This window comes from Hemiscyllium ocellatum, chromosome 37, assembly GCF_020745735.1.
Source record: "Hemiscyllium ocellatum isolate sHemOce1 chromosome 37, sHemOce1.pat.X.cur, whole genome shotgun sequence".
Lineage (NCBI taxonomy): Eukaryota > Metazoa > Chordata > Chondrichthyes > Orectolobiformes > Hemiscylliidae > Hemiscyllium > Hemiscyllium ocellatum.
In genome coordinates, this window is record NC_083437.1 from 40,977,074 (window position 1) to 41,003,155 (window position 26,082).

At 41.8% G+C, this 26,082-nt stretch overlaps 1 protein-coding gene across 1 annotated transcript in view; it reads right to left on the reverse strand.

The window, feature by feature from the left end:
* The window catches only part of tnfrsf9a (tumor necrosis factor receptor superfamily, member 9a), a 59,769-nt gene extending 35,805 nt beyond the window's left edge, over positions 1-23,964 (reverse strand). Inside the window, exon 1 of the mRNA XM_060851970.1 lies at positions 23,845-23,964. Coding sequence (XP_060707953.1) covers positions 23,845-23,964 — 120 coding nt within the window. The remainder of the gene's footprint in view (positions 1-23,844) is intronic.
* Positions 23,965-26,082: the final 2,118 nt, after the last annotated feature.

Here is a 26,082-nt window from a genome sequence, read left to right on the forward strand (position 1 = left end):
GAGTTGGTCATTGTGCATGAATCATCAGCTCGAAGAGTCCACTGCTCTCTTTGTACAGAAGTGGGCCTCAAATATAAACCTTTCAGCCAATCAGTGTTACTGAGCTTAGTCCCAGCAGCAGAATGTGCTGCATTAGGAGTCCTTCTTGATGGAGGAGAAAGTGAGGTCTGCAGATGCTGGAGATCAGAACTGAAAAAGTGTTGCTGGAAAAGCGCAGCAGGTCAGGCAGCATCCAAGGAACAGGAGAATCGACGTTTCAAGCATAAGCCCTTCTTCAGGAATCCTTCTTGACAACAATCAACCTAGTTAAAAATCACACAGCACCAGGTTATAGTCCAACAGGTGGTAGTCCACTACCACCTGATGAAGGAGCATCGCTCCAATTAAACCTGTTGGACGGGGGATCCAAGATGGCGGCGACCCAGCAAGACTGAGTCCACAGTGCTCTACCCAAAACTTGGGAAAAGTGGGCTATCCACCCCCACCACACTCACTAAACCATTTATAATAGTTGTTAACCTTAAATAGTTACCTATTAGTACATTTAAATAGTCTAATACTAGCTGGAAAATGAGTAAAGGGAAGGGAACAGGCGGCTCTAAGAAAGCAGGGACCCCTCCCCCACCCTCTCCCTCTTCAGCTGCAACAAAGGTGTCTTCAGCTACTTCAGGAGATTTACCAATGAAGATGAGCTTTGAGGAGATGTTTGCCAGGTGGGAGGCGAAGATTGATGCTTTTATCGATGAGTCTCGGCAGAGCAGAGAAGCACTATCAGCCGAGCTGCAGAAGCAGGGCAGAGACATTCAGGAATTGGAGTGCCGAGTCAGAGAGGTGGAGTCGAAGGTCGCAGCCTCAGAGACTGCGATAAAATCAACAGCCGACCACATCCGTTTTCTCGAGAATCGAGTCCAGAACCTAGAAAACCACATTGATGACCTCGAAAATCGATGTCGTAGAAAAAATATTCGGTTGTTGGGCCTTCCCGAGCAGGAAGAGGGAGGCCAGCTGACAGCATTCTTAGAGCATTGGCTGCCACAACTTTTAAATCTGCAGGCTGGATCAGGCCAGGTAAGGGTAGAATGGGCCTACCGGGTCACAGTACGTGGGCCCGGCTCAACCCAGCGCCCACGCCCGGTCCTGTTCCAGCTGCAGAGCTATAGGGAGAGGCAGATGCTCCTGGAAGCCTCAAGAAATCTGGGAAAAGATCCCCAAGCTATGACCCACAAAGGATCCAGGATCATGCTGTTCCAGGACTTCTCCCCAGCTTTGGTCCGAAAGAGGAAGGCATTCGATGAGGCGAAGAAGCGTTTAAGGGACTTAAATATCCAGTACTCCTTACGATATCCAGCGACGCTACGCCTTAGCCACGAAGGATCCATATATAACTTCGGATCACCGGAGAAGGCTAAGGAATTCTTGGACTCTCTTAAATAAGCTGTAAGAGATTGTGGACGCTGGTCTGCCTTTCCCATTATTTTGGTTTACATCCCTTCATCTTTTCTTATCTTTCCCCCTATGTGTGTATGTATATATATATGTTGGGGCGTTTGGTTAATGTTGATGGGGGGAGGTGGTTACCTTATTCTATTTTACTTCTGTTTTTAGGAGCGGGGTTGTTTTTCTTTCCCCTGTTATTTTGTGGTATTATATTTAAGTATTACGTGTTGAGATTGTAATCTTATAGTTATATATGGTATTAATATTCCCAAATATATTTAGATGTGGGTGTGGGTGGGGGTGGGGTGTTCACTGTTAACTCTAGCTTTATATTATATTTGAATTCTCCTCATTTTATTGAGGAACACCTGGGTCAAGGGTGGGGCACTGGTTGGAAGAGGGTAAGATGGACTGTGGGAGAGGAAGTGACGCTCCCTGGGAACAAGGGAGAAAATCTCCAATTCGGAATATTTTATATTTTTTATACTTAGAAAGAGTTTTTTGTTATATTGTTTTGAGTGTATCAGAGAATCTTTACTTTTGTAAATCTTGTATGCTCCATGCTCGGGATGTTCTAGATAGGGTTTCCCCTCCCGAGGGGTCTCGGATCTGTCCAGATGATTATGGCTGAACAGTCGGTTAAGTGGTGCACCTGGAATGTCAGGGGGAGTAATTCGCCAGTTAAAAGGAAGAAAATATTATCAAATCTTAAGAAGGAGAGAGTTGATATAGCTCTCCTACAGGAGACACACCTGTCGGATAAAGAACACTTAAAATTACGACAGGGCGGATTTGATCAGGCCTTTTTTTCCTCTTTTAATTCAAAAAGCAGGGGAGTGGTTATCCTTGTCCGGAAGAACTTCCCTTTGAAAATTCTAAATCAGATAAAAGACGAATCTGGACGATATATTTTGATTAAAGCCCTCATAAATGGAGAGGAATATGGGATCTTAAATGTGTACTGCCCCCCGGCACACCCCTTTAAATTCATAACGGAAGCTTTTTCAAAACTGATGGCCTTTGGTGCCCGTCATACAATTATAGGGGGAGACTTTAATTGTATTATGGATCCGGAAATAGACAGGATTCCCAAGAGTGCCGCTGGAGTATCTCCCAGATCTAGACAATTGGCGGACCTGAATAAAGAATTAGGATTGGTAGATGTATGGAGATGTCTCCATCCACAGGGTAGAGATTTTTCTTTCTACTCTAATCCACATAAATGTCACACAAGAATTGATATGTTTTTTGCCCCATCGATTTTTCTAAATTCTATAGCAACCTGTAAAATAGGTACTATAGCAATCTCTGACCATGCCGCTGTATACATGGAAACTAAGGTAAAGAACAATGGGGCATCCGCTCGGCATTGGCGTATGGACCCCTTCCTGATAAAAGATAGCAAATTTTTAAAGTACTTCTCCCAAGAACTTAAAACTTTTTTAGAAATTAATACTGGTACGGCTAGCAATCCGTCAATGATGTGGGAGACCATCAAAGCTTATGCACGAGGTTTGATCATCTCCTATTCAGCGACCCAGAGGAAAATGAAGGGAGAGCAACAGCGTCTGCTCGAAGCTCGCCTAAAAGCAGCCGAAACAGCATACGCTGATAGACCTTCTATCACAAAATTGCAGAGGATTACAGCTCTTAGGACAGCTTTAAACACCGCGCTTACTCAAACGGCTAAAAGGGAAATATTATTTGCGAAACAAAGATTATATGAATATGGCGACAAACCGGGTAGATACTTAGCATTTCTTGCAAAGAAAAAGAAAGCCCCTCAAACTATTCCGACCATCAAGGAAAGTACAGGTACCCTGACTCATGATCATAAAAAGATCAATGCGACCTTTAAAGAATTTTATTCTGAACTATATAGATCGCAGGATTGTGAAGATAGGATTAGGAGGATGCAGTCATTTTTTAAAAATTTGACCTTCCCGGGCCTGACTCCGGAACAGGTGTCGGCCCTAAATACCCCTTTAACAGTCCAAGAAATACTTGAGGCAATTAGGCAACTTCAGAGCGGAAAAGCACCGGGCCCGGATGGTTTTCAAGCTGAATTCTATAAAGAATTTACAGGAATATTGGTTGACCCACTTATGGATATGTATAATTTTGCGCATAGTCAGGTCTGTCTCCCGCCCACGCTGAAAGAAGCAAATATTTCTCTTATCCTCAAAAAAGGAAAAGACCCAGAAGATTGTGCATCTTACAGACCAATATCCTTACTAAATGTAGACTTTAAAATTCTCTCAAAAATGTTAGCACTAAGACTAGAAAGGGTACTGCCATATATTATAAAGGAGGACCAGACGGGATTTATTAAGGGCCGCAGATCATCCAATAATATCAGAAGGGTCTTGAATATGATCCAAGCCTGTCATCAGGGAAAGATACCAGGAGTAGTAATTTCATTGGATGCGGAAAAGGCATTTGATAGGGTTGAATGGTCATATTTATTTTACACATTGGAAAGGTTTGGCATTGGACAGGTGTTTACCAAATGGGTTTCAACATTGTATAATGACCCCAAAGCAGCTGTTATTACTAATGGGTTAAGATCGGATGGCTTCAGTGTGGGTAGGGGCTGCCGTCAAGGATGTCCTCTCTCACCATTGTTGTTTACACTGATAATCGAACCATTAGCAGAAGCCATCCGGACTGATCCTAATATAACGGCCCCGAGGATTGGTACAGGTAAACACAAAATTACCCTCTATGCAGATGACATTCTCTTATTCCTCAGTAATCCTTTAATGTCAGTGCCTCGTCTAATTCAAGTTATTAATACATTTAGTGCATTCTCAGGCTATAAAATTAATTTTTCAAAATCGGAAGCCATGCCAATGGGTGGTCTGGCTATGGTACCCCACTTAATGGACGGATCCCCTTTTCCCTTCCGTTGGTCCCTGGAGGGCTTCTTATATTTAGGTATTTTTATCACGCCAGTATTTGATCAGCTGTATAGGGCTAATTTTGTACAATTAATGGAACGGATAAGGCAGGACCTGCAGCGATGGAGAGACCTTCCGATTTCCTGGCTAGGGAGAATAGCATTAATTAAAATGAATGTTCTGCCCCGTCTCTTATATCCTATGAGAATGCTCCCGCTGATGCTGCCAAGGCTAGCCCTACGTAAATTATATGGCTGGTTGGGCTCCTTTATTTGGAACCATAGACGGCCCCTTATTAAGCTGAAGAAGCTACAGCTTCCACAGGCAAGGGGAGGACTGGACTTCCCAGACTTTAGGAAATATCAGTTAAGCTCCCTACTAAGTTACATAGCTGATTGGGTTTCATCTGATCCACAATCAATTTGGCTGGATATCGAAGCCTCCCAAGTAAAATACCCACTTATTAACCTTTTATTTTCAGATAAGAGGAAAATCATTACAGACCACTGTAAAAATCCCATAATATTAAACACAATTAAGGCCTGGAATATAATGCGGCAAAATGAGGGTAACTCACATAAAACATCCCCCCATGCACCAATAGTAGGCGCATGGGGATTCCAACCGGGGATTACAGATGCCACCTTTAAACTCTGGAGATCCAGGGGCATCTCATGCTTAGGGGACCTATTTAAAGATGGGATCCTGATGTCCTTTGAGCAGCTGCGTCTGAAATTCGGAATACCTAATGGGGATCTCTTTCGATACTTCCAAGTTCGAGATTATATACAGAGGAAGACTACATTAATAGATAGTCTTTATAAATCAGACAGAGAACGTAATGTCTTACGACCAGCGGGGGCATCCTCCGTTAGTACTATATACCATTTGCTACATGATGGAGTCTCAGGAGACATGGATGACCTGCTTAAAACATGGGAGCAGGACTTGGGGCTAGAAATCTCTGAGGATATGTGGAATGACATTTGGGAAAATGCTAGAAGAATTGCTATCTGTAACAGAACTCAGGCTATCCAACTAAAGATACTTCATAGAGCCCATATAGCTCCGGCTCGACTGGCAAAATTTAAGGCAGGAGCATCTCCAATGTGTCCCAAATGCAAAATAGAGGTGGGTACTCTTGTACATTGTCTGTGGACTTGTCAGAAAATCCGCAGATACTGGACTAAAGTGGCAAATACCCTGACAGAAATTTTAGGAACGGAAATTAGGGTGGACCCTGTATCTCTCCTTTTGGGCTTTTCGAACCTCTCATCTCTGGATATGCATGGGAACAGACTATTTTCTATTCTCTCTTTCTGTGCAAGGAAAAATATTTTGGTGAACTGGGTGGCTGAGGGCCCCCCTGGACTTTCAAATTGGCACAGATTAATTATGGAATATATCCCCCTTGACTTCCTCACAAATATGGTGCACCGAAAGACTGAATTATTTTATAAAATATGGCAGCCCTTTTTGAATTATATAAATGCAGATATTTCGGCTATCCTAACAAGGGCTTTTATTTAGTGAAGATTTCAGACCGGGCTGCTCCGGGGCCCCTTGGGAGAGGAATCCTGCGCGAATACGGGTTTTATTATATTTGATGTTTATACATTCCGAGCATGTAAGAGACTTAGGTATACACTCTGGTTAGTTATAGGTTAGATTAGTAGAAAGTTGAGGTTTTTTTTTCTTTCTTTTTTCGTTTCTTTTTTTTTCTTTTTTTGTTTTCTTTCTTTCTCTGTTCTTTGTTAAATTATGACTATTGTATATATGATTTAATTGTACATCAATGTTTGTATTTGAGAGTTTTGTTTATTTTTGTAAATTTGCAAAAATGTTAAATTTCAATAAAAATATCTACAAAAAAAAAACCTGTTGGACTATAACCTGGTGTTGTGTGATTTTTAACTTTGTACACCCTGGTCCAACACTGGCATCTCCAAATCATGACAATCAACCTACACACTGTTAGCTGTTAGACATTTCAATATTTTAGTAAACATTTACTCGTCAGCACCAGAGGGCACTGCAGTACGCTGCTATTAAAACACGCTTTAGACTTTAGCTTTACAGCAACAGAGGGAAAATGAATTCCTTATTAACTTGATTTGCTCATGGATGAGCAGTTGTCCATAAAATCTGGCATGTTACCATGTAAGTCAAACACTTAGCCTCTCTCTTACATAGAAAACTGTGCAAAGTTGTAGCTCTCACTACATCCCAAAGATTTTGGAAAGCACTCTGCGGCAAAGAACTTTTACTCACTCTTCAAACTGAATGATTGAAATCGATCAGAAATCTGTGTAAATTAACACCGTGCAGAGTAAAATCTGAAGCCAGCCTTTCACCATGGCAGTTATAAAACTCTCACACGTTGTCTCAAATTGTGAGCTGCAGTTAAAGGTCAGGGTTCTGATTTACACTGGGTACCACCTGGAGTTGGGAATGTACAGGGGAACAATGGATACAGGAGGAGGAATATACGCTATTTGGCCCTTCATTCAACTAAGATCACAGCTGATTGATCTCAACGGTATTTCCCCACACTTCCATCCACCATATCCATCGATAACTTTAATATCATGAAATCTGTTGATCTCTGTTTTGAATATACTCAATAACTGAATCACTACAGCCTTCCAAGTAGAGAATTCCAAAGTGTACCAAGAAAGACAATCTGAAAAATACTAGCGTGATGCTAAATTCAGGTTTTAAGAATTTCACATTTCCAAGGTCAGAGAGATAAGGTTCAAGGAACAACTGAAAGGAGGAGGATGTGACAGGGAATGGTGGAGATTGATTTTGAGACCCTTAGGCCTAGGCAACTGAAGGCATTTGCTAATGATGGAACGAATGAATTTGAGGATGAATGAATGAATGAATGAATCAGTCAAATTGATGGAATGCAAAGATCTTAGAGTAAGAGGAGGTTATGAGATAGACAGAGGGGTGGAGCCACAGAGTGATCTGAACGTGAGGATGAGAATTTGGGAAATTTAAATTTTTAAAGTAAATGTGTTCTGTGTCTTCTTGAACTGCTGCAAAAAATGCAAAGTATGGCAGAAGCTGCAAATCTGAAATAAAAATAGAAAGTGCAGGAGAAACTGAGCGGGTCTGGTAGCATCTGTGGAAAGAACATAGAACATAGAAAAATACAGCGCAGTACAGGCCCTTCGGCCCTCGATGTTGCGCCGACCAAATCCTACCTAACCTACACTAGCCCAATAACTTCCATATGCCTATCCAATGCCTGCTTAAATGACCATAAAGAGGGAGAGTTCACCACTGCTACTGGCAGAGAAACAGACTGAACATTTTGGGTCCAGTATGACTCTTCTCCAGAACTGTGGGGGCAGAGAGGAAGGTGATGTGTCTGGGAAAGTGAGCTTTGGCAAACTTTAGGAGAGAGTTGAGGGTTGGCATGGACGTATTGGGCTGAAAGGCCTGTTTCCACACTGTAGGGAATCTAATCTAAAAAAAAGCAATGAAGGTGACCACGTCATAGAGTTATCGAGTCATACAGGACGGAAACTGACCCTTCAGTCCAACCAATCCGTGCCGACCATATTTCCAAAACTAAACTAGTCCCACTTGCCTTAACTTGTCCTATTTTCCTCTAAATGTAATTACTCATGTACTTATTGAAATGTCTTTTAAATGTAGTAACTGTACCTGCATCCACCACTTCCTCTGGAGGTTCATTCCATGTAAGAACCACTCTCTGTGTAAAACAGTTGTCCCTCATGTCTTTTTAAAATCTTTCACCTCTCACCTTAAAAATATGCCCCCCTAGTCTTGAAATCCCCCACCCAAGGAAAAAGACACCTGCCGTTCATGTTATCTATGCCCCTCATGATTTCACAAACCTTTATAAGGTCACCCCCCCCCCACCCTCCTATACTTGAAAGAATATGTTGAAAGTTTAAAAAATTACAACAGAAATCCCTACAGAGAGAAGAGCCAAACTTTGTTGAAGTGGAAGAGGGATGGTAGATATAGGACAAATGTCAGAGGTAGTTTCTTTACTCAGAGAGTACTGGGGGCATGGAACGCACTGCCTGCAACAGTAGTAGACTCGCCAACTTTAAGGCATTTAAATGGTCATTCAATAAACATACGGATGAAAATGAAAAAGTATAGGATAGATTGGTTCCACAGGTTAGTGCAACATTGAGGGTCGAAGGGCCTGTTCTATATTCTACGCTAAATAGCAGTGAATTAAACACTCAAAATAAAAACCAAATACAGTGGTTGCTGGAAATCTGAAATGAAAACCAAATGTTGGAGATAATCTTGGAGGAAGATTATGGTTTGAGACCACATGCATGGGAAAAGACAAGTAGGTAACTAGACCTTCATGAATTATGACAGTTAGTTCAAGCATTGGACCTAGGCCCAGTCCCATCATTTTCCATCACACCCTAACCATCTAACTAACTGAGCTAACCATGAAACATATAGCTGTATAGTTTACTAATACTAGAAGGCATGAAGAAGTTGGCATTTACAGGTGTGAATCATTGGTATGACCATTATGATTGTACAAGGCAGTAGTGGCAAAGCAGTCATGTCACTACTGATGGTGTGTGGCTTGGAAAGGAAGTTGAAAATGGTGGTTTTCCAAGCGTTTTCTGCCCTTGTGTGTTTGGGTGGTAGAGGTTACAGGTTTTGGAGATGCTGTTGAAGGAGATTTGTTGAGTTGCCACAGTGTCAATATGGGTGGCACGGTGGCACAGTGGTTAGCACTGCTGCCTCACAGCACCAGAGACCAATTCCCGCTTCAGGTGACTGACTGTGTGGAGTTTGTACATTTTCCCTGTGTCTCTGTGGGGTTCCTCCAGGTGATCCAGTTTCCTCCCACTGTCCAAAGATGTGCAGGTTAGGTGAATTGGCCATGCTAAATTGCTCGTAGTGTTAGGTGAAGGAGTAAATGTAGGGGTACGGGTGGGTTGCGCTTCGGTGGGTCGATGTGGACTTGTTGGGCCGAAGGGCTTGTTTCCACACTGTAAGTAATCTAATCTAAAAAGTGCATCTTGTAGATGATACACACTGCTGCTACTGTGCGCGGTGGCGAAGGGAGTGAACATTGAAAGTGGTGGATGTAGTGCCAAACACCCAGACTACTTTGTTCTGGATGGTGTTGAGCTTCTTCACGATTGGAGTTGCACTCATTCAAACAAGTGGAGAATTTTCCATCACAGTCCTGACTTGTGCCATGTTGTAGGTGGGACAGGCTTCGGGGAGACAGGAGGTGAGTCACTCACTGCCCAATTCCCAGCCTCTGAGCTGATCTGGTAACTGATGATTCTTATGTGGCTGGTCCAGTTCAGTTTCTGGTCAATGGTAATCCTAAAATGTTTATAATGGGGGCTTTCAGCAATGTCAAAGGTGATGGTTTGACTCTCTTTTGTTGGAGGTGGTCATTATCTGTCTGGCAGTTGTGAAGCATTAATGTTACTTTCCATTTATCGGTCTAAGCCTGGATATTGTCCAGGTTTACTGAAAATTGCCATGGAATTCTTCAGTATCTGCGGAGTTGTGAATGCTGCTGAACATTGTATCATCTTCAGATAACACTGCCACTTCTGACCTTGTGATAGCAGTGCAATGCAGATGGCTTGCACCACAAAAACTTCGTGAACTAGTCTTTCCATTTCATAAAACTGCCGTTAATAATACCTTATTTATGTAATAGAAAAAACACATAAATTTTGTATTTTCTAAGGTATTAATGGGTTGCCAGGCACTGCCAAATATTGTTATAGTTCTGAAAAACAACAACTTACATTTATATAAGTGCCATCAATGCAGTAACACACCCCACAGTAGTTCACAAGAGAATATCAGGTAAATATTCCACTTAGCCAAAGAAAGATCTATCAAATCTGGCACCATCTGTGCTGGAAAGAGATCGCAATAGTTCTTTATGTGGTCAAATGTGGTTAAATTATCCCTATCTGACATTCCATGTTGATCAGTAAAACGTTCTGTCAATTGATTTTCGGGAAGTCTAAAACCATTGTTTTTGGTGTCTACTCCAAAATCCATTCCCAAGATATTGACTTTAGCCATCACCTTCACAAGGATCTGAGACTAAACCAAACTATTTGCAATCTCATGATCATATTTTATATTGAGGTTCTGACATCATATTCATACAATCATTAAGAGCATCTATTCCCACTACCGTCATATCGCTCCAATCTATAGCTTATCCACTCTGAAATGCTCAGTCATCTTTTTGTTTTCTGCAGACTTGACTAAATTGATGCGTTCCTTCTTGCTTTCCTATATTTGACTCTCCGCAAATGTGAGATCATCCATAACTCTGCTGCTCATGTCCTAACTCATGTTAATCTATTCCCTACATCCCCCTCACCCCACACCACTCCAAGTTCACTGAATTACATTGACTTCCAGTCAAACAACATCTTGGCTTTTCTCATCTTCTTCAAATCTTTCTTCATGACCTCCTCCCTCCCATCTCTGTCGTCTGCACCAGCCTCACAACTTTCCAAGGTATCTGCATTTGTCTAATCCTGGCTTCTTGAGCACCCGAGATCAGTCATTTACTATTAATGGTTGTCCTCCGGTTGCTTCAGTTCTAAGCACTGGAATTCCTTCTCGACACATCCACGCCTCTCTGCCTCACTTTCCTTCTTCAAGATGCTTGTTAACACCTATAGCTTTGATTGAGATTTTAGTCATTTGACCTTATACCTTCTTTTGTGGTTCAGTGTCATATTTTGCTTTACAATGCTCCTATAAAGTGCCTTACAATATTTAATTATATTAAAGTGCTATATAAATATAAGCTGTTGTTATTGTGACTGTGTTCCGAATGCCAACTAGCCCTTTCCGTGACTTTGTGATGAATGTCAGTACATCAGGGGATGTTCATTGGCTGTACCCCAATTAAAGAACAGTTTCACGGAAAGTGGTTGTGAGGGGGAGAGGCAATGGTGAGAGTGGGTTGGGGGTTTGCATTTTTAAAATATCACCAAAATTTAAAAGTATTGCTAAATGGAACAGCTGGAGAGTGCATCCCGATTCCATCATACAACACCCAATTGGAGGGTGACTTAGTGTCTGGACTAGCGGTAGTCGGGATAGTTAGGAAATTAGCAGTCATTTACTCCTGGGGATGATAATAGCAGGAATAAAAGTTGTAGCCTCCCTATAATCACAGAGTCTGGCTGAAGCTGAAGAAATGGAACAATTGCAAGAGCAGGTTTTTAGTATGTTTCCATTGTGTACGGTGACCAGAATGGCTAAACAGAGTCAATCACCAGACATCACATGAATACTGCTAGCAGATGTTAAGATAGCTGAAACTATAAGAATGAGGATAATTCTAAAAGGACTGTTTTGCATGTCTTCATTAATTGAGGCTTCAGGATGCAGAGATAAGAGTTCAGTAAGTAAGCACACACAGTTCACACTAAAGCTGAGGCTGAAGGAGTTCCTTAGTTCTGGTTATATTGAAAATGGAGTTCGATTTAGGAAAAGGAGACATCCTCATAGACCGGCGGAAGAATGGTTGACTGTTCATCAAATAGTTGTAATGTCCAGATATCGTAAGGAGATATTGTGAAGAGCATGTGAAATTCCTATGGCAGGACTAGTAGGCATATGGAAAATGCAAGCATTGATAAACAAGTATTTGACATGGTCAAGGCTACTTCAAGATGTAGTGCAGTTCTTTGGAAAATGTCATAAATATCAAGTAGTAGGATAGCCACAGCATGTAATCCATCCAGCACCTTCCATTCCCATATCAGTTTTGAAGAACCATTCAGGTGATTGTTAGTAGACTGTGTACGGCAGATCAGTGTGCACCCAATGGACCGAATGGCCTGTTTCCACACTGTAGAGATTCTATAATTCTATGACATTAGTACATCCTTATACTTAGGGACATGACAACCCAACTCCCAGAAGCCAATCTTTAAAGGACCATAACAGCTGAGGAGTCGATACAGTTCATTTCTCATTATTGAACACCAACTGAGGTATAATCTGATCAGTATTATAACTTTATGATCATTAGCAGTTTGCATCTAAAACAGTTGAAGTCAACTGTGTATCAGTAGCAAGCACAGGGAGCTTATAGAGGTTCCATCAAAGTCTCAAAATGATGATTAAGGCAAATACTCATACAACGGGGATAAAAGATTAGATTTCTTACTACTTGCTGCTAGAGTTTCTCCGAATAAATCTACTAGCTTCATTCCTTTTGAATTGATTTGTGGCCATGGGATTAGAAGTCTATTAAAATTGATGAGGGGGAAGTCCTTGAAACAAAAAAGATGATTCCTCAGTGCTGCATTACATGGCCAAATTATATCCTAATTCCATCTACAAGTTCGCTGATAACACCACCATTGTAAGCCGGATCTCAACAATGACGAGGCAGAATACAGGAAAGAGGTAAAGTGCTTGGTGGAATGGTGCAAAGATCACAATCTCTCGCTCAACGTCAGCAAGATGGAAGAGCTGGTCACTGACTTCAGGAAGCAAGGTGGAAGGCACACCCCTGCCTACATGAATGTTGTGGGTGTGGAGATGGTTGGGTGTGTCAAATTCCTAGGAGTGATGATCACCAACATTCTGTCTTGGTCTACCCTTCTGTCACAGTCAAAGCACAACAACACATCTACTTCCTCAGGAGGCTCAGGATATTCAGAATGGCCATAAAGGTTCTTACCAATTTTTTATAGATTTATCATAAAAAGCATTCTGTCCGAATGCTTCGTGGCTTGGTATGGCAAATGCTCTGCCCAGAATGGTAAGAAACTACAAATTTGTGAACACAGCCCAGTCCATCATGTGGGCCAACCTTCCACTCAATGACTTCATCTACACTTCTCTCTGCCTCAGGAAGGCAGCCATTATCATCAAAGACTCCTCCCACCCTGGTTATAATCTCTTCCAATCTCTTCCATCAGGCAGAAGATACAAAAACTTAAACAGACGTACCAACAGATTCCGGAACAGCTTCTTCCCCGCTGTTATTAGACTCCTGAATAGACTTTCAAATGTTCAAGTTAAATGTTGATCTTGCTCTTTGTGCACTTTCTCAGCAGTTGTAACATTGTGTTCCTCACTCTGTTCTATCACCCTCATGCACTTTGTCTTGTATGATCTACCTGTACTGACAAAACTTTTCACTGTATCGAGGTACACGTAACAAAGATATCAAAAAATGTTGCCATGTTTTTAGAAAGACTCACAGGGATCGTGTACAGTAACATAACATCATTTGAAAGTTTCACAAATGAAAATGAAAGAATGGGTAAATAAACATTCAGCAACAAGAACATTTCGAGTGGGAACTGAAATCTTGGTAATGCTGCCTTTACAAGGTAAACCTCCTAAAGTGAAATTCTGACAGTGGTCCATATAAAATAGTTGGGAGCATTAGTAAAATGAGCTCTCTGATAAAATGAGCTCTCTGATAAATTCTCCTGATTGTAGGAAGAAAAATCGGTTATGCCTTATAAACATCTCGAAAAGGAATCATTGTAGGAAAGAAGATAAGATGGAGTCAGGAAGATAACAGAGAAAATAAGAATGTTGGTACTTAAAGTTGATAAAGGGACTGGGAGCAATGGTTCCTCTGTTGCCTTTCTGCTGATTGGAGTTCTGAGGTCTGTGCACAGATGCAGTTTCTGGAAGTGGAAGCAAATGTATGGCTAACCAATCAGAATTGAATAAATGGGATATTGGCAACGTGGATGCAAAACTGATTGAAGGATTAGATTAGAGTAATGGTTAATGGATATTTTGCCAACTGGAGGAGGATTTGTAGCATTTATCCCCAGGGGCTCTGTGTTATTCTTTTTATTCTTTATTCAAAGGAATGAGGGTGTCACTCACTAGGCCAGCATTTATTAACCCTCCTTAATTTCCCTATGGAAGTTGGTGGTGAGCTTTTTTCTTAACCTGCTTCAGTCCTTGAATGTAGGAACATTGACAGTGCATTTAGGAAGGGATTTCTAGGATTTTGGCCCAGCAACAATTAAGGAATGATGATATATTTCCAAGAGGATGGAATCTAATTGAAGGGGAGCTTACAAATCGTGATGTCCCATGTACCTGCTGCCTTCTCCTTGAAGTTGTAGAAGTCAAAAATTTGATAGGTTCCATGTAAGAAGGTTAGTGAGTTATTGCAGTGCAGCTTGTAGTTAGCACACACTGCTGCTCCTCAGCATCTGTGGTGGAGGAGTCCAAAGCTTGTTAAACTGGTGCCAAACAAATGAGCTGCTTTGTCCCGGATGGTATTAACCTTCTTGAGTGCTGTTGGTGGAACACCTACCCAGGTGAGTGGGGAGTATTCCATCACACTCCTTACTTGTGTCTTGTAGATGGTGGACAGATTTTGAGGAGTCAGAAGTTGAGTTACTCATCACAGGATTCTTAGCCTTCACCTGCTCTTGTAGCTACTATACTTATATTAATATGGTGAGTTCAGTTCAGTTTCTGGATAGTGGTAACCCCCAGGATGCTTCGACCCAACATGTCCGTGTGATAGAAGCAGAAATAGGCCATTTGGCCCATCACGTCTGCTTTGCCATTCAATCATGGCTGATATTTTTTTCAACCCCATTCTCCTGCCTTTTCCCCATAGCCCTTGATCCCTTTACTAATCAAAGAACCTATTTATCTCTGTCTTAAATACACTCAACGACTTAGTCTCCACGTCGCAATGCAGGAATGACTTCCATTGATTAACCATGCTCTGGCAGAAAAATATCCTCCTCATTTCAGTTCGAAAGGGTCATCCCTTCACTCTGAAGTTTGGGTCCTAGTCTCTCTTACTAGTGGAAATATCTTCTCCACACCCACTCAATTCAGGCCTCTCAGTATTCCGTAAGTTTTAATGAGATTCTCCCTCATCTTTCTAATATCCACTGAGTACAGACCTGGAGTCCTTAATTGCTCCTCATATGACAAGCCATTCTCCCCTGGAATCATTCTTGTGAACCTCCTCTGGATCCCCTCCAATGCCATCATATCCTTCCTTAGATATGAGGCCCAAAACTGCTCACAGAATTCCAGAGCCTTATACAACCTCAATTAGGGACAAAAAAAAACTGCAGATGCTGGAATCCAAAGTAGACAGGCAGGAGGCTGGAAGAACACAGCAAGGCAGGAAGCATCAGGAGGTAGAGAAGTCGACGTTTTGGATATAACCCTTCTTCAGGACAACCTCAGCAATATATCTCTGCTCTTCTATTCCAGCCTTCTTGAAATGAACGCTACTATTGCATTTGCATTCCTAACTGCCAACTTAAGAGAATGCCTGTATTCTTCTTATCAAAGTGCCTAACCTCACACTTTCCCACATTGTATTCCATCTGCCACTTCTTTGCCCACTCTCATAGCCTGTTCAAGTCCTTCTGCAGCCTCCCTGCTTCCTCAACACTTCCTGTCCCTTCACCTACCTTTGTGTCAGCTGCAATCTTAACTGTTCAGAGATAATGGACTGAATGACTTCTTTCTGCACTATAACAATTCTGTGTTTTTGTGTGATTTTATTCAAGTCTTTGCTATTCTCCAAATCTGCATTAAGCATCTTTCTGTCGTGTGCCACATTCTTGCAGCTCCCACTATGACCCTTGCTGTCGTAAGTGTTCGTTGTCTTCAGTTCCCATTTCTCCATTCTATCACTCAAACCATTACCAACTCAAACATGTCCTGGCTCATTTGAGGTTCATGAGATGTGCCTACGGTCACAAGAACTTTAACTAGAGGCACTCTTTGTTTTCTTCATATCGGGCAATCAGAATTTTAAACACCCCCGTAAATGGGCCCTCATTCATACCTCGGTTTCACTCATTGTTTCCCTGAGCCCTGGAAATCCCACACTGAAGGCAATTGCAAGTCTTTGTTCAAATCTCTTCAAACGCACCACATTTGCAGATGATAATAATTGATTCACACATGATAATGATCAATACTGGTGAGTCACTCTCTAAGTTCAGAATTGGCCACAGTGGAGAGAGGATAGTTTTGTGTTTGAGAATTTTGATTTTATCACCTTCCCACCTGTCCTTGAGAATATTTATTACCCCTCATTAACTTTGTTCCCCAATTTAAACCTGGTATTAATACATTTTCAATAAACAGGTTTATCCCAACTTGTAGTATACTAAAGATTGTCATGCAATCAAATAAGATTAAGTTCCTGCATGAATTGCTGAATAGAGTAGATGGGAGAAACAATTTCCATTTACAAAATGACCAAGAACAAGAGGGGCATCAATTTAAAGTGATGTGCAAAAGAAGCAAAGGTGAAGTGAGGAGCAACCTTTTCACGTTAGGGTCTGGAATGCACTCCTGCAAATCTAGTGAAGGCAGGTGCAAAGGAAGCTTTAAAGATTAGATTACTTACAGTGTGGAAACAGGCCCTTCGGCCCAACAAGTCCACACCAACCCGCAACCCACCCATACCCCTTACCTAACACTACGGGCAATTCAGCATGGCCAATTCACCTGACCCGCACATCTTTGGACTGTGGGAGGAAACCGGAGCACCCGGAGGAAACCCACGCAGGCACGGGGAGAACGTGCAAACTCCACACAGTCAGTCGCCTGAGTCAGGAATTGAACCCAGGTCTCTGGTGATGTAAGACAGCAGTGCTAGCCACTGTGCCACCGTGCCGCATAAGAGCGCATTGGATGATTATTTATCGAAGTAATGTCAAAGGATATGGTGAAAAAGCAGAAGATTGGTAATAGGTAATAAAACTTGTTTAATGAGCCGGTGCAGGCACAATGAGCGAAATGACATCTTTCACGCTGTAACAACTCTGTTCTATACTTTCATGGGATATGATGTCACTGGTTGGATGAGTATTTAATATCCATCTCCAATTGCCCTTGGGAAGGTAATGGTGAGCTGCCTTCTTGAACTGTTACAGCGTCTGACGTTTAGAGTCACCATAATGCCAGTTGGGAGGGAGTTCCAGGATCTTGACCCTGTGACACTGAAAAAAATGGCAATATATTTCCAAGTCAGGATGATGAGTGGCTTGGGAGGGAATTTGCAGGTGGTGGTGTTCCATGCATCAGCTGAACTTGTCCTTCTCAATGATAGTGGTCATGGGATTAGAAGGTCCTGTAAGAAGAACCTTCATGAGTTCTGCAGTGTATCTCACAGATAGTACACACTGCTGCTACTGCATGTTGGAACTGGAGGGAGTGAATGTTTGTGGATGTGGGGTCAAATGAGGAGTATTCCATCACACTCTGACTTGTGACATCCTACATTAATGTCACAAACAGTAATTTATAGGCATTTAAGAGACATGATCATGTACGACCACTAGCTTTAACTCTCCTTTATTGGTCAGAGTATTGAATACAGGAGTTGGGAGGTCATGTCGCAATTGTTCAGGACATTGGTGAGGCCACTTTTGGAAGATTGTAAGCAAATCTGGTCTCTCTCCAACAGCAAGAATGTTGTGAAACTTGAAAGGGTTCAGAAAAGATTTACAAGCATGTTGCCAGGGTTGGAGGATTTGAGCTACAGGGAAAGGCTGAATAGGCTAGAGCTGTTTTCCCTGGAGCGTCAGAGGCTGAGGGATGACCTTATAGAGGTTTATAACATCATGAGGGGCGTGGACAGGTTAAATAGATAAGGTGCTTTCCTTGGGGTGGGGAGTCCAGAACTAGAGGGAATAGGTTTAGGGTGAGAGAGGAAACATTTTAAAGGGACCTACGGGGCAAATGTTTCACGCAGAGGATGGTGCATGTATGGAATGAGCTGCCAGAGGAAGTGGTGGAGTCAGGTACAATTACAACATTTAAAAGGCATCTGGATGAGGACATGAATAGGAAGGATTTAGATGGAGTCAAGATTAGAGTTGTGCTGGAAATGCACACCAAGTCAGGCAGCATCCGAGAAGCAGGAAAATTGCATTTTGAGCAGGAGCCCTTCATTAGGATTTAGATGGAAATAGGCCAAGTGCTGGCAAATGGGACTAGATTAGGTTAGGCTATCTGGTCGGCATGGACAAGTTGGATCAAAGGGTCTGTTTCCGTGCTGTACACCTCTATGACTCTTCAGACCAAAGGTACTATAACAAAGTCAATTCTTCTGTCAACAATTTTCTTGTGATTAAAATCTACTGTTTTCATGTGAGACTGTCCTAATTGCACCTGCACATATTGGCTTGTGGAAGTGAGGACTGCAGATTCTGGAGATTAGAGTTGAAAGTGTGGTGCTGGAAAAACACAGCCAGTCAGGCAGTATCCGAGGAGCAGGAGAATTGATGTTTCAGGCAAAAACCCTTCATCAGGAATGAGGCTGTGAGCCAAGGGTGTGGTGGGATAAATGGGAGAATGGTGGGGCTGGGGGGAAGATGTCTGAGAGTGTAATAGGTAGACGGAGGTGGGAGTAAAAGTGATAGGTCGGAGAGGAGGGTGGAGCTGATAGTTTGGAAGGAAGATGGACAGGTAGGATAGGTCATGATGGTGATGGCAAGTTGGAAGGTTGGAACTGGGATAAGGTGGAGGGAGGGGAAATGAGGAAACAGGTGAAATCCACATTGATACCGTGGGGTTGGAGGGTCCCGAGGTGGAAGATGAGGCATTCTTCCTCCAGTCATCAGGTGGTTAGGGAGTGGCGACGGAGGAGTCTCAGGGCATACATTTCCTTGGCAGAGTGGGAGGGGGAGTTGAAGTGTTCAGCCACAGGATGGTGTGGTTGGTTGGTACAGGTGTCCTGGAGATGTTCCCTGAAGTGTTCTGCAAGTAGGCATTCTGTCTCCCCATTGTAGAGGGGAGACTGCATCAGGAGCAACGGGTACAGTAAATTATATGTGTGCAAGTGCAGGTAAAATTCTGATGGATATGGAAGGCTACTTTGTGGCTTGGAAGGAGGTAAGGGGGGAGGTGTGGGTGCAGGTTTTGCAATTCTGCAGTGGTGCCAAGAGAGGAGGCTGGGTTGGTGGGGAACGTGGACCTGACAAGGGAGTTGTGGAGGGAATGGTCTTTACAGAAAGTGGATAGGGATGGGAGGGAGATAGATCTCTGGTGATGTGGTCCATTTGTAGGTGGCGGAAATGGCAGAAGATGATATGATGTATACGGAGGTTGATGGGGTGGAAGGTGAAGACAGGGGGTTCTGTCCTTGGAGGTGTGGGGCTCGAGGGTGGAGGTGCGGGAAATGGGTTAGATGCACTGGCGGGCATCATCAGCCATGTGGGAGGGGAAATTGCAGTCTTTAAAGAAGGAGGCCATCTGTGTGTTCTGTGGTGGAACTGGTCCTCCTGGGAGCAGTTGCAGCGGAAGTGGAGGAATTGGGAATAGGAGATATCATTTTTACAGGAGGCAGGGTGGGAGGAGGTGTAGTCCAGGTAGCTGTGGGAGTTGGTGGGTTTGTAGAAGTTGTCAGTTTTGAGTCAGTCACCATTGGTGGAGATGGAGAGGTCCAGGAAAGGGAGCAAGGTGTCTGAGATAGTCCAGGTGAACTTAAGATCAGGGTGGAATATGTTGGAGAAGTTGATGAATTGTTTAACATCCTCTAGGGAGCGCAAGGTGGCACCGATGAAGTTATCAATGTAGCATAGGAAAAGGTGGGGAATGGTGCCAGTGTAACTGTGGAAGTTGGATTGTTTCACATACCTGACAAAGAGACCGACATAGCTGAGGCCCATGCGGGTGCCCATGGCTACCCCTTTCATCTGGAGGAAGTGGGAGGATTCAAAGGAGAAATTATTAAGGTGAGGACCAATTCAGCCAAATGAATAAGGGTGTCAGTGGAGGGGTACAAGTGGGGACATCGGAAGAGGAAGAAACAGAGGGCTTGGAGGCCCTCGTCATGGCAAATGGGGGTGTATAGGGGCATGATGTCCATGGTGAAAATGAGGCATTGGGACCCAGGAAAGCTAAAGTCTTGGAGGAGGTGGAGGGCGTGGGTGGTGACCCAAATGTATGTGGAAGTTCCTGGACTGGGGTGGGTAGGACAGTATCAAGGTATGTGGAGATGAGTACGGTAGGGCAGGGGCAGGCTGTGATGATGGGTTGACTGAGGTAATCAGGTTTGTGGCTCTTGGGTAAGGGTAGAACCGGGCAGTGTGGGGTACCCGAACTATGAGGCTGGAAGCTCTGAGTGGGAGATCCCCTGAGGTGATGAGAGATGATGGTTTGGTGATGGGAGGTGAGGTCATGGTCAAGGGGGCAGTAGGAGGAGATGTCTTTGAGTTGGCACCTGGCATCAGCAGTATAGAAGTCGATGTGCCAAACTACCACTGCGCTCCCCTTGTCCACTGGTTTGATGGTGTGGTTGGGGTTGGAGCAGAGGGAGTGAAGGGCTGCACATTGCAAGGGTGTAAGGTTGGAGTGTGTGAGGGGGGATGGACAAGCAGAGGCTTGCAACTACTGTAAGATTGTCTGCTGACTTCTGTAAAGTATCTTTGCCACTTCAAGCAACAGTTAGTAAATTCAGGTAGAGGAAATTGGAAACTTTTTTTAAAATCTGGAATGCATTGTCTTTAAGAGTTCTGGAAACATATCCCCCTGGAACTTTCAAAGTGGGATTGGATATAGCTGAAAAGGAGAAATCCACACACCATGGGGAAAGATGAGGGAAGTGGGTCTGATTGGAGAGATCTTTCAATGAGATAACATTGTCAGGATGTGTTGAATTGCTGTTGTCTAATTTTGAAATTACTGTCACTTGCACAGAACTTTGTAGTACTGTTTTCAAATAAACACGTTAAAACTGCTTTTCTAAGTTTAGTTTCAGAAAGATGAACAGCCCTTTTATATATGGGGTGAGTGTCCTAAAGCTGGTGTCAGTAGAACTTACTACATGATAAATATCTTAATGTTGATGCGTGACCTCGTTTTTTCCAATCTTAGAGGATAGACATTTACTAAGAACTAGTCAGTGTTATCTGATGGAGGATCGGGTGCCTGCAGCATGAGGCAGTGGCAAAATTAGTGTCAGAGTTCTCATTAAGAAATAAAATCGAGGGTGTAGTACTGGAAAAACACAGCAGGTCAGGCAGCATCTGAGGAGCAGGAGAATTAACGTTTCAGGCATTCCTGATGAAGGGCTTATGCCCGAAATGGTAATTCTCCTGCTTCTTGGATGCTACCTGACCCGTTGTGCTTTTCCAGCACCGTACTCGCAACTCTGATCTCCAGTATCTGCAGTCCTCACTTCCTCCTCCTTGAGAAATAAAGCCTTGATTTGTCCTCTCTTGTTTTCCACCAAGTAGTCAATGTCGAAAAGAATAAATGGGTACAATTAAATTTTAAAACTTTGATTTCTTGGTAAGAAGGGCACAATTCGGATCAGATATTGAACATAATTCTTTGGATATGAGGCACCTAATTAGTTTCAAGTTACTTGGAGCATTCGGGAGGATTAGATAAACCTTTCAGAAAGACTTTATGTTGTTGTTAGGTTTTCATTTCTTCTTAAACTGCAAGTCAGAAAATACTTTTTAAAGGTTCTGCATAAAACCAGAGAAGTTTTCAGCACAGAATCTGGTCATTTGCCACTTCTAGTCAAACCTACTGGTCTTTTTTAAATTTAGACTTTCATGAGATGTGGGTGTCACTGACAGGGTCAGCATTTGCTACACGTTCCTAATTGCTTTTGAGAAAATAGTAGCAAGATGCCTCTTTGAACCTCTGTAGTCCGTGTGGGATAGGGACACACAGTGCATTCAGAGAGGCAATTTCAGCATTTTTACCAAGAGACGGTGAAGGAATGGTGTTCTATTTCCAAGTCAGGATGGCGAGTGGCTTGCAGAGGAATCTACAGTTTGCAGTGTTCCCATTTATCTACTGCCCTTGTCCTTTGAGGTGTCTTTGAATGTCCTTGCCCTGGAGTTTTGATTTAACTGGAAATAGAACTTCTAACTCTATCCCATTTGCAAGGGTTTTAATGAGACTTCTCCCTCTAACTTCCTTTCAAAGTTGAATAAATTGAAATTCCAGCTTTTCCATATTCATTAAGTGTCATGGCACCAGAATTCAATCTTGTGTGTTGATCAAGAGAACAAAATAATATAAAAAGTAATCAATCATCAAGAGAATTTGAAAAAGAAAGTTAGACCAATGTTTTGTGACCTTTCATCAAAAAGGATTCAACTTGAAACATTTACCACTTTCCTCTTTCGGATGTTAAACATTTTGCTGTGTATTTAAAGAATTTTCACTTTTCATGAGGAATTTCCAATATTGTTCATTTCTCTATTTCCACTTTTTAAATTTTTCTCTTAGTATCAAATAGTGCTCCCAGAAAACTTTAAAAATTGTCGGTTGACAGCATATTTTTTGTGTTGTGATAAAATTATGATAAGAAATTAATCCCTTAGCTGGGGTTAACTGAATGGTTGAAAGACTTGGTCAATCACTTCACAAAATTCATTTATGTATACACAGTAGATTCCTGTTAAATCTATAATTGCCACATTTTGTGTGTACTTATTGTGTTAGCACATTTGAATCTAAACATAACAGTTATAATACAGGTAATCTTGTAAATGCGATGATTATAGGACAAATTTGACATGTTCAGATGTAAAGGAAGCAATTGTATGCAATAATTCTTATACATTGCTCATGTGTGCCAATTTCCAGTTAGTATTTATCCATTAAATGCAAAAAGAAAATAGTATATTTCAGAAAATAACATGTCAAGATCAATGTATGATTGATTTGAGACTTGACGTGATTATTGTTACAAACTTGGGAGGAAACGGTGATGCTGGACAAAAGGCTCCTAAAATTCTTCCGTGGCTAGGAATTTATGTCTTGGTCTGATGCAAAGTAACTGATAGAGATTGATTGCTATGCTTGCAACTAATATATTATTACATTCCAATACATTCCAATGGAATATATTATTCCATTCCAAACATTCCTGAAGAAGGGCTCATGCCCGAAACGTCGATTCTCCTACTCCTTGGATGCTGCCTGACCTGCTGTGCTTTTTCAGCAACACATTTCCAGCCATTACATTCCAATACCATTATGCTATGTTGACTTTGAGTATACACAATAGAAGCAAATTGTGAATAAGATACAAAAACATCATTCCAAAAGTTTGAATGTAATCTAATACATTTAAAATTTCTAGGCTTCAATATAATCACCATTCCTTTGTGACAAATCATTATGAAAGTTCCATAACTTGTGTAAAACATTCTCTGGATGTTGATAAGTAATTTCATGAACATTAACACATTAAGAATAAAATATTAACATGAGCAAGTTTATAAATCATGCTTTAATTTATCTTTGGACGTGAATGTGATAGGAGTAAACTTGAAAAGACAAATTAAAAATACAAATGGGTAGTCACCAAAGTTTAAAAAAGATAACACAGGCAGTACCACCTCACCAAATAATTGGTGTATTAAACTCTCCTAATGATAGCAGCTTAACATTAAATCTATTGACCAAACTTCTATCAGTAAAGAGTATCGATTGATGAACATCATGAAGAAACTGTGGAAAATAAAAGAGTACTTACTTGGTATTTGAAACGTTGATGCTCTGTTATGAATTTGGGTAATCCAGATGTCTCAATTAAGTCTGTAGTTATTAAGATCAAAAAAGCTGTTATCATTGATGTTCTCATGAAACACGACATGATTGAGAAGATCCCTGTGAATAAGCTCTACGAAGGAATCTACTGGTTTGCAAACGATTTGCACTTTGCTGACAGAAGAACAAACTGTGTATTTTTCTGCACATGAAAAGGGAAGTCAAAGCCATCTGCTGATGAGATCTAACCTTTACAGCTCTTGTCAGTACATCTACACTTATGTTTGTTCCAATATGCATTTTTGTACTGCTGTTTAATTCTTACCAAACTGCAACTTTGTTTAAAATATTCAAACATTAACTGCAGTTCCTTGCATTAAATAATAGATATGTTCAAACATTTTATTCAGGGAAACTTCCAAAGAAACATTATTCCAACATAGTAGCTAAGAGAATTGAATTAATCTTTTGTGCAGTTCAGTCTTGTAATGTATGTTTAGTCAGATTCTGGAATCCTTATATGTAACAGGTGTGATGAGAGAAAGCAAAAAGGGGAAAATAACTTGCAGGCTGCTCCTTAGATAACCTCAGGACATCACAAAATGTGTGAGCTATAAGGAAGAACTGAGGTGTAGACATTGTTGTGCACACAGCAAGCTCCCACAATCAATGACATTTTAAAAAACATTAATCATGGGATTTTGCATCGCTGGCAAATTACCACCTATCCCCAATTGCCCAGAGGTAAGTCAAGAGTCAAACATGTTGTTGTGGACCCAGAGTCATGTATAGGTCAGACTGGGTAAAGATAGCAAATTCCTAAAAGACATTAGAGAATCAAATGGGTTTTTATGACAGTGGTTACCATTAGGCCAGCTCTTTAAATCCAAATTTTATTGAAGTCAGATTTCCCATCAGTCAGAGTCAAATCCAGGACACCAGCACATTAGATTGGGGTTCTGGATTATCACCTAGTGACAATACTAACAGCGGGCCATTGCCTTTCCATGTCATTAAAATAGATTAGATTCCCTACAATGTGGAAACAGGCCCTTCAGCCCAACCAGTCTACACATACTCTCCGAACAATAACTCATCCAGACCCATTTCCCTCTGACTAATGCACCTAAAACTATAGGCAATTTAGCATGGCCAATTCACCTGACCTACACATCTTTGGACTGAGGGAGGAAACCCACGCAGACACAGGGAGAATGTGCAATTCCACACAGGTAGTTACCCAAGGCTGGAATTGAACCTGGGACCCTGGTGCTGTGAGGCAGCAGTGCTAACCACTGAGCCACCATGATGTATGAAGAATGATTCAGTCATCCTAGTAAAATTTGTACATCTCCTTCTATATGTCACATACAGGTCTATTTTACAAGAAACACGTGAATATAGAAATTTTGTTGCATTTTAGGCAACAAAAACTGCATTTGTATCGCATCTCAATGTAGTAAGCCATCCTAGAATACTATTCAGGAACACGATCAAAAATCATCTGACACCATGTCATGTGAGGAGTTATTGAGGCAGAAAACAAAAAATTCCTCAAAATATTAGTTTTTAAGGAGCACTTAAAGGAGCAAAGAGAAATGGAGTGGTTTGGCAAGGAAAGTTCAGAGTCTACAGCTTTGGCACCTAAAGTCACATGCATCTGTCATGGGGGTGACTGAAATCAGGGATGTCCAAGAAGCCAGATTTGAAAGAATTTAAATATCCTGAAGGGTTGTAGGCCTGGAAAAGGGTAGGGAGTTATGGAGGGTCATGACTCTGAATGGATTTGGGATCATGGATGAGAATTTTTAGAGTATAGTTTTGTTCAACCAGGAACCAACATAGAGGTGATGTGTGTACAGAACTTGGTGTATACTGGGGCATGAGTAACAGAGGAATGCACTGCCTGGGAGGGGAGTTGAGGTGAGAAGCCTCACAACCTTTAAAATGTACTTGGATGAGCTCTTGAAATGTCATAACAAGTGTGGAGAGTGAGGCTAGTGTAGATTTAGAATAGCTTTTTGTCAGTGCAGATTCAATGGACTGAAGGGTCTCTTCTGCACTGTATAATTCTTTGATTCTAGGCTTAGATAAGCTGAAGTTTGTGAAAAGTGAAGATGGGAAACTAGAAGGAAAAGTGTCATAACAGTCAAATCTTGAGATTATCACAGCATGGTTGAGAGTTTCAGTAGCGGAGAGGTTAAGGAAGATAGGCATGTAAGAA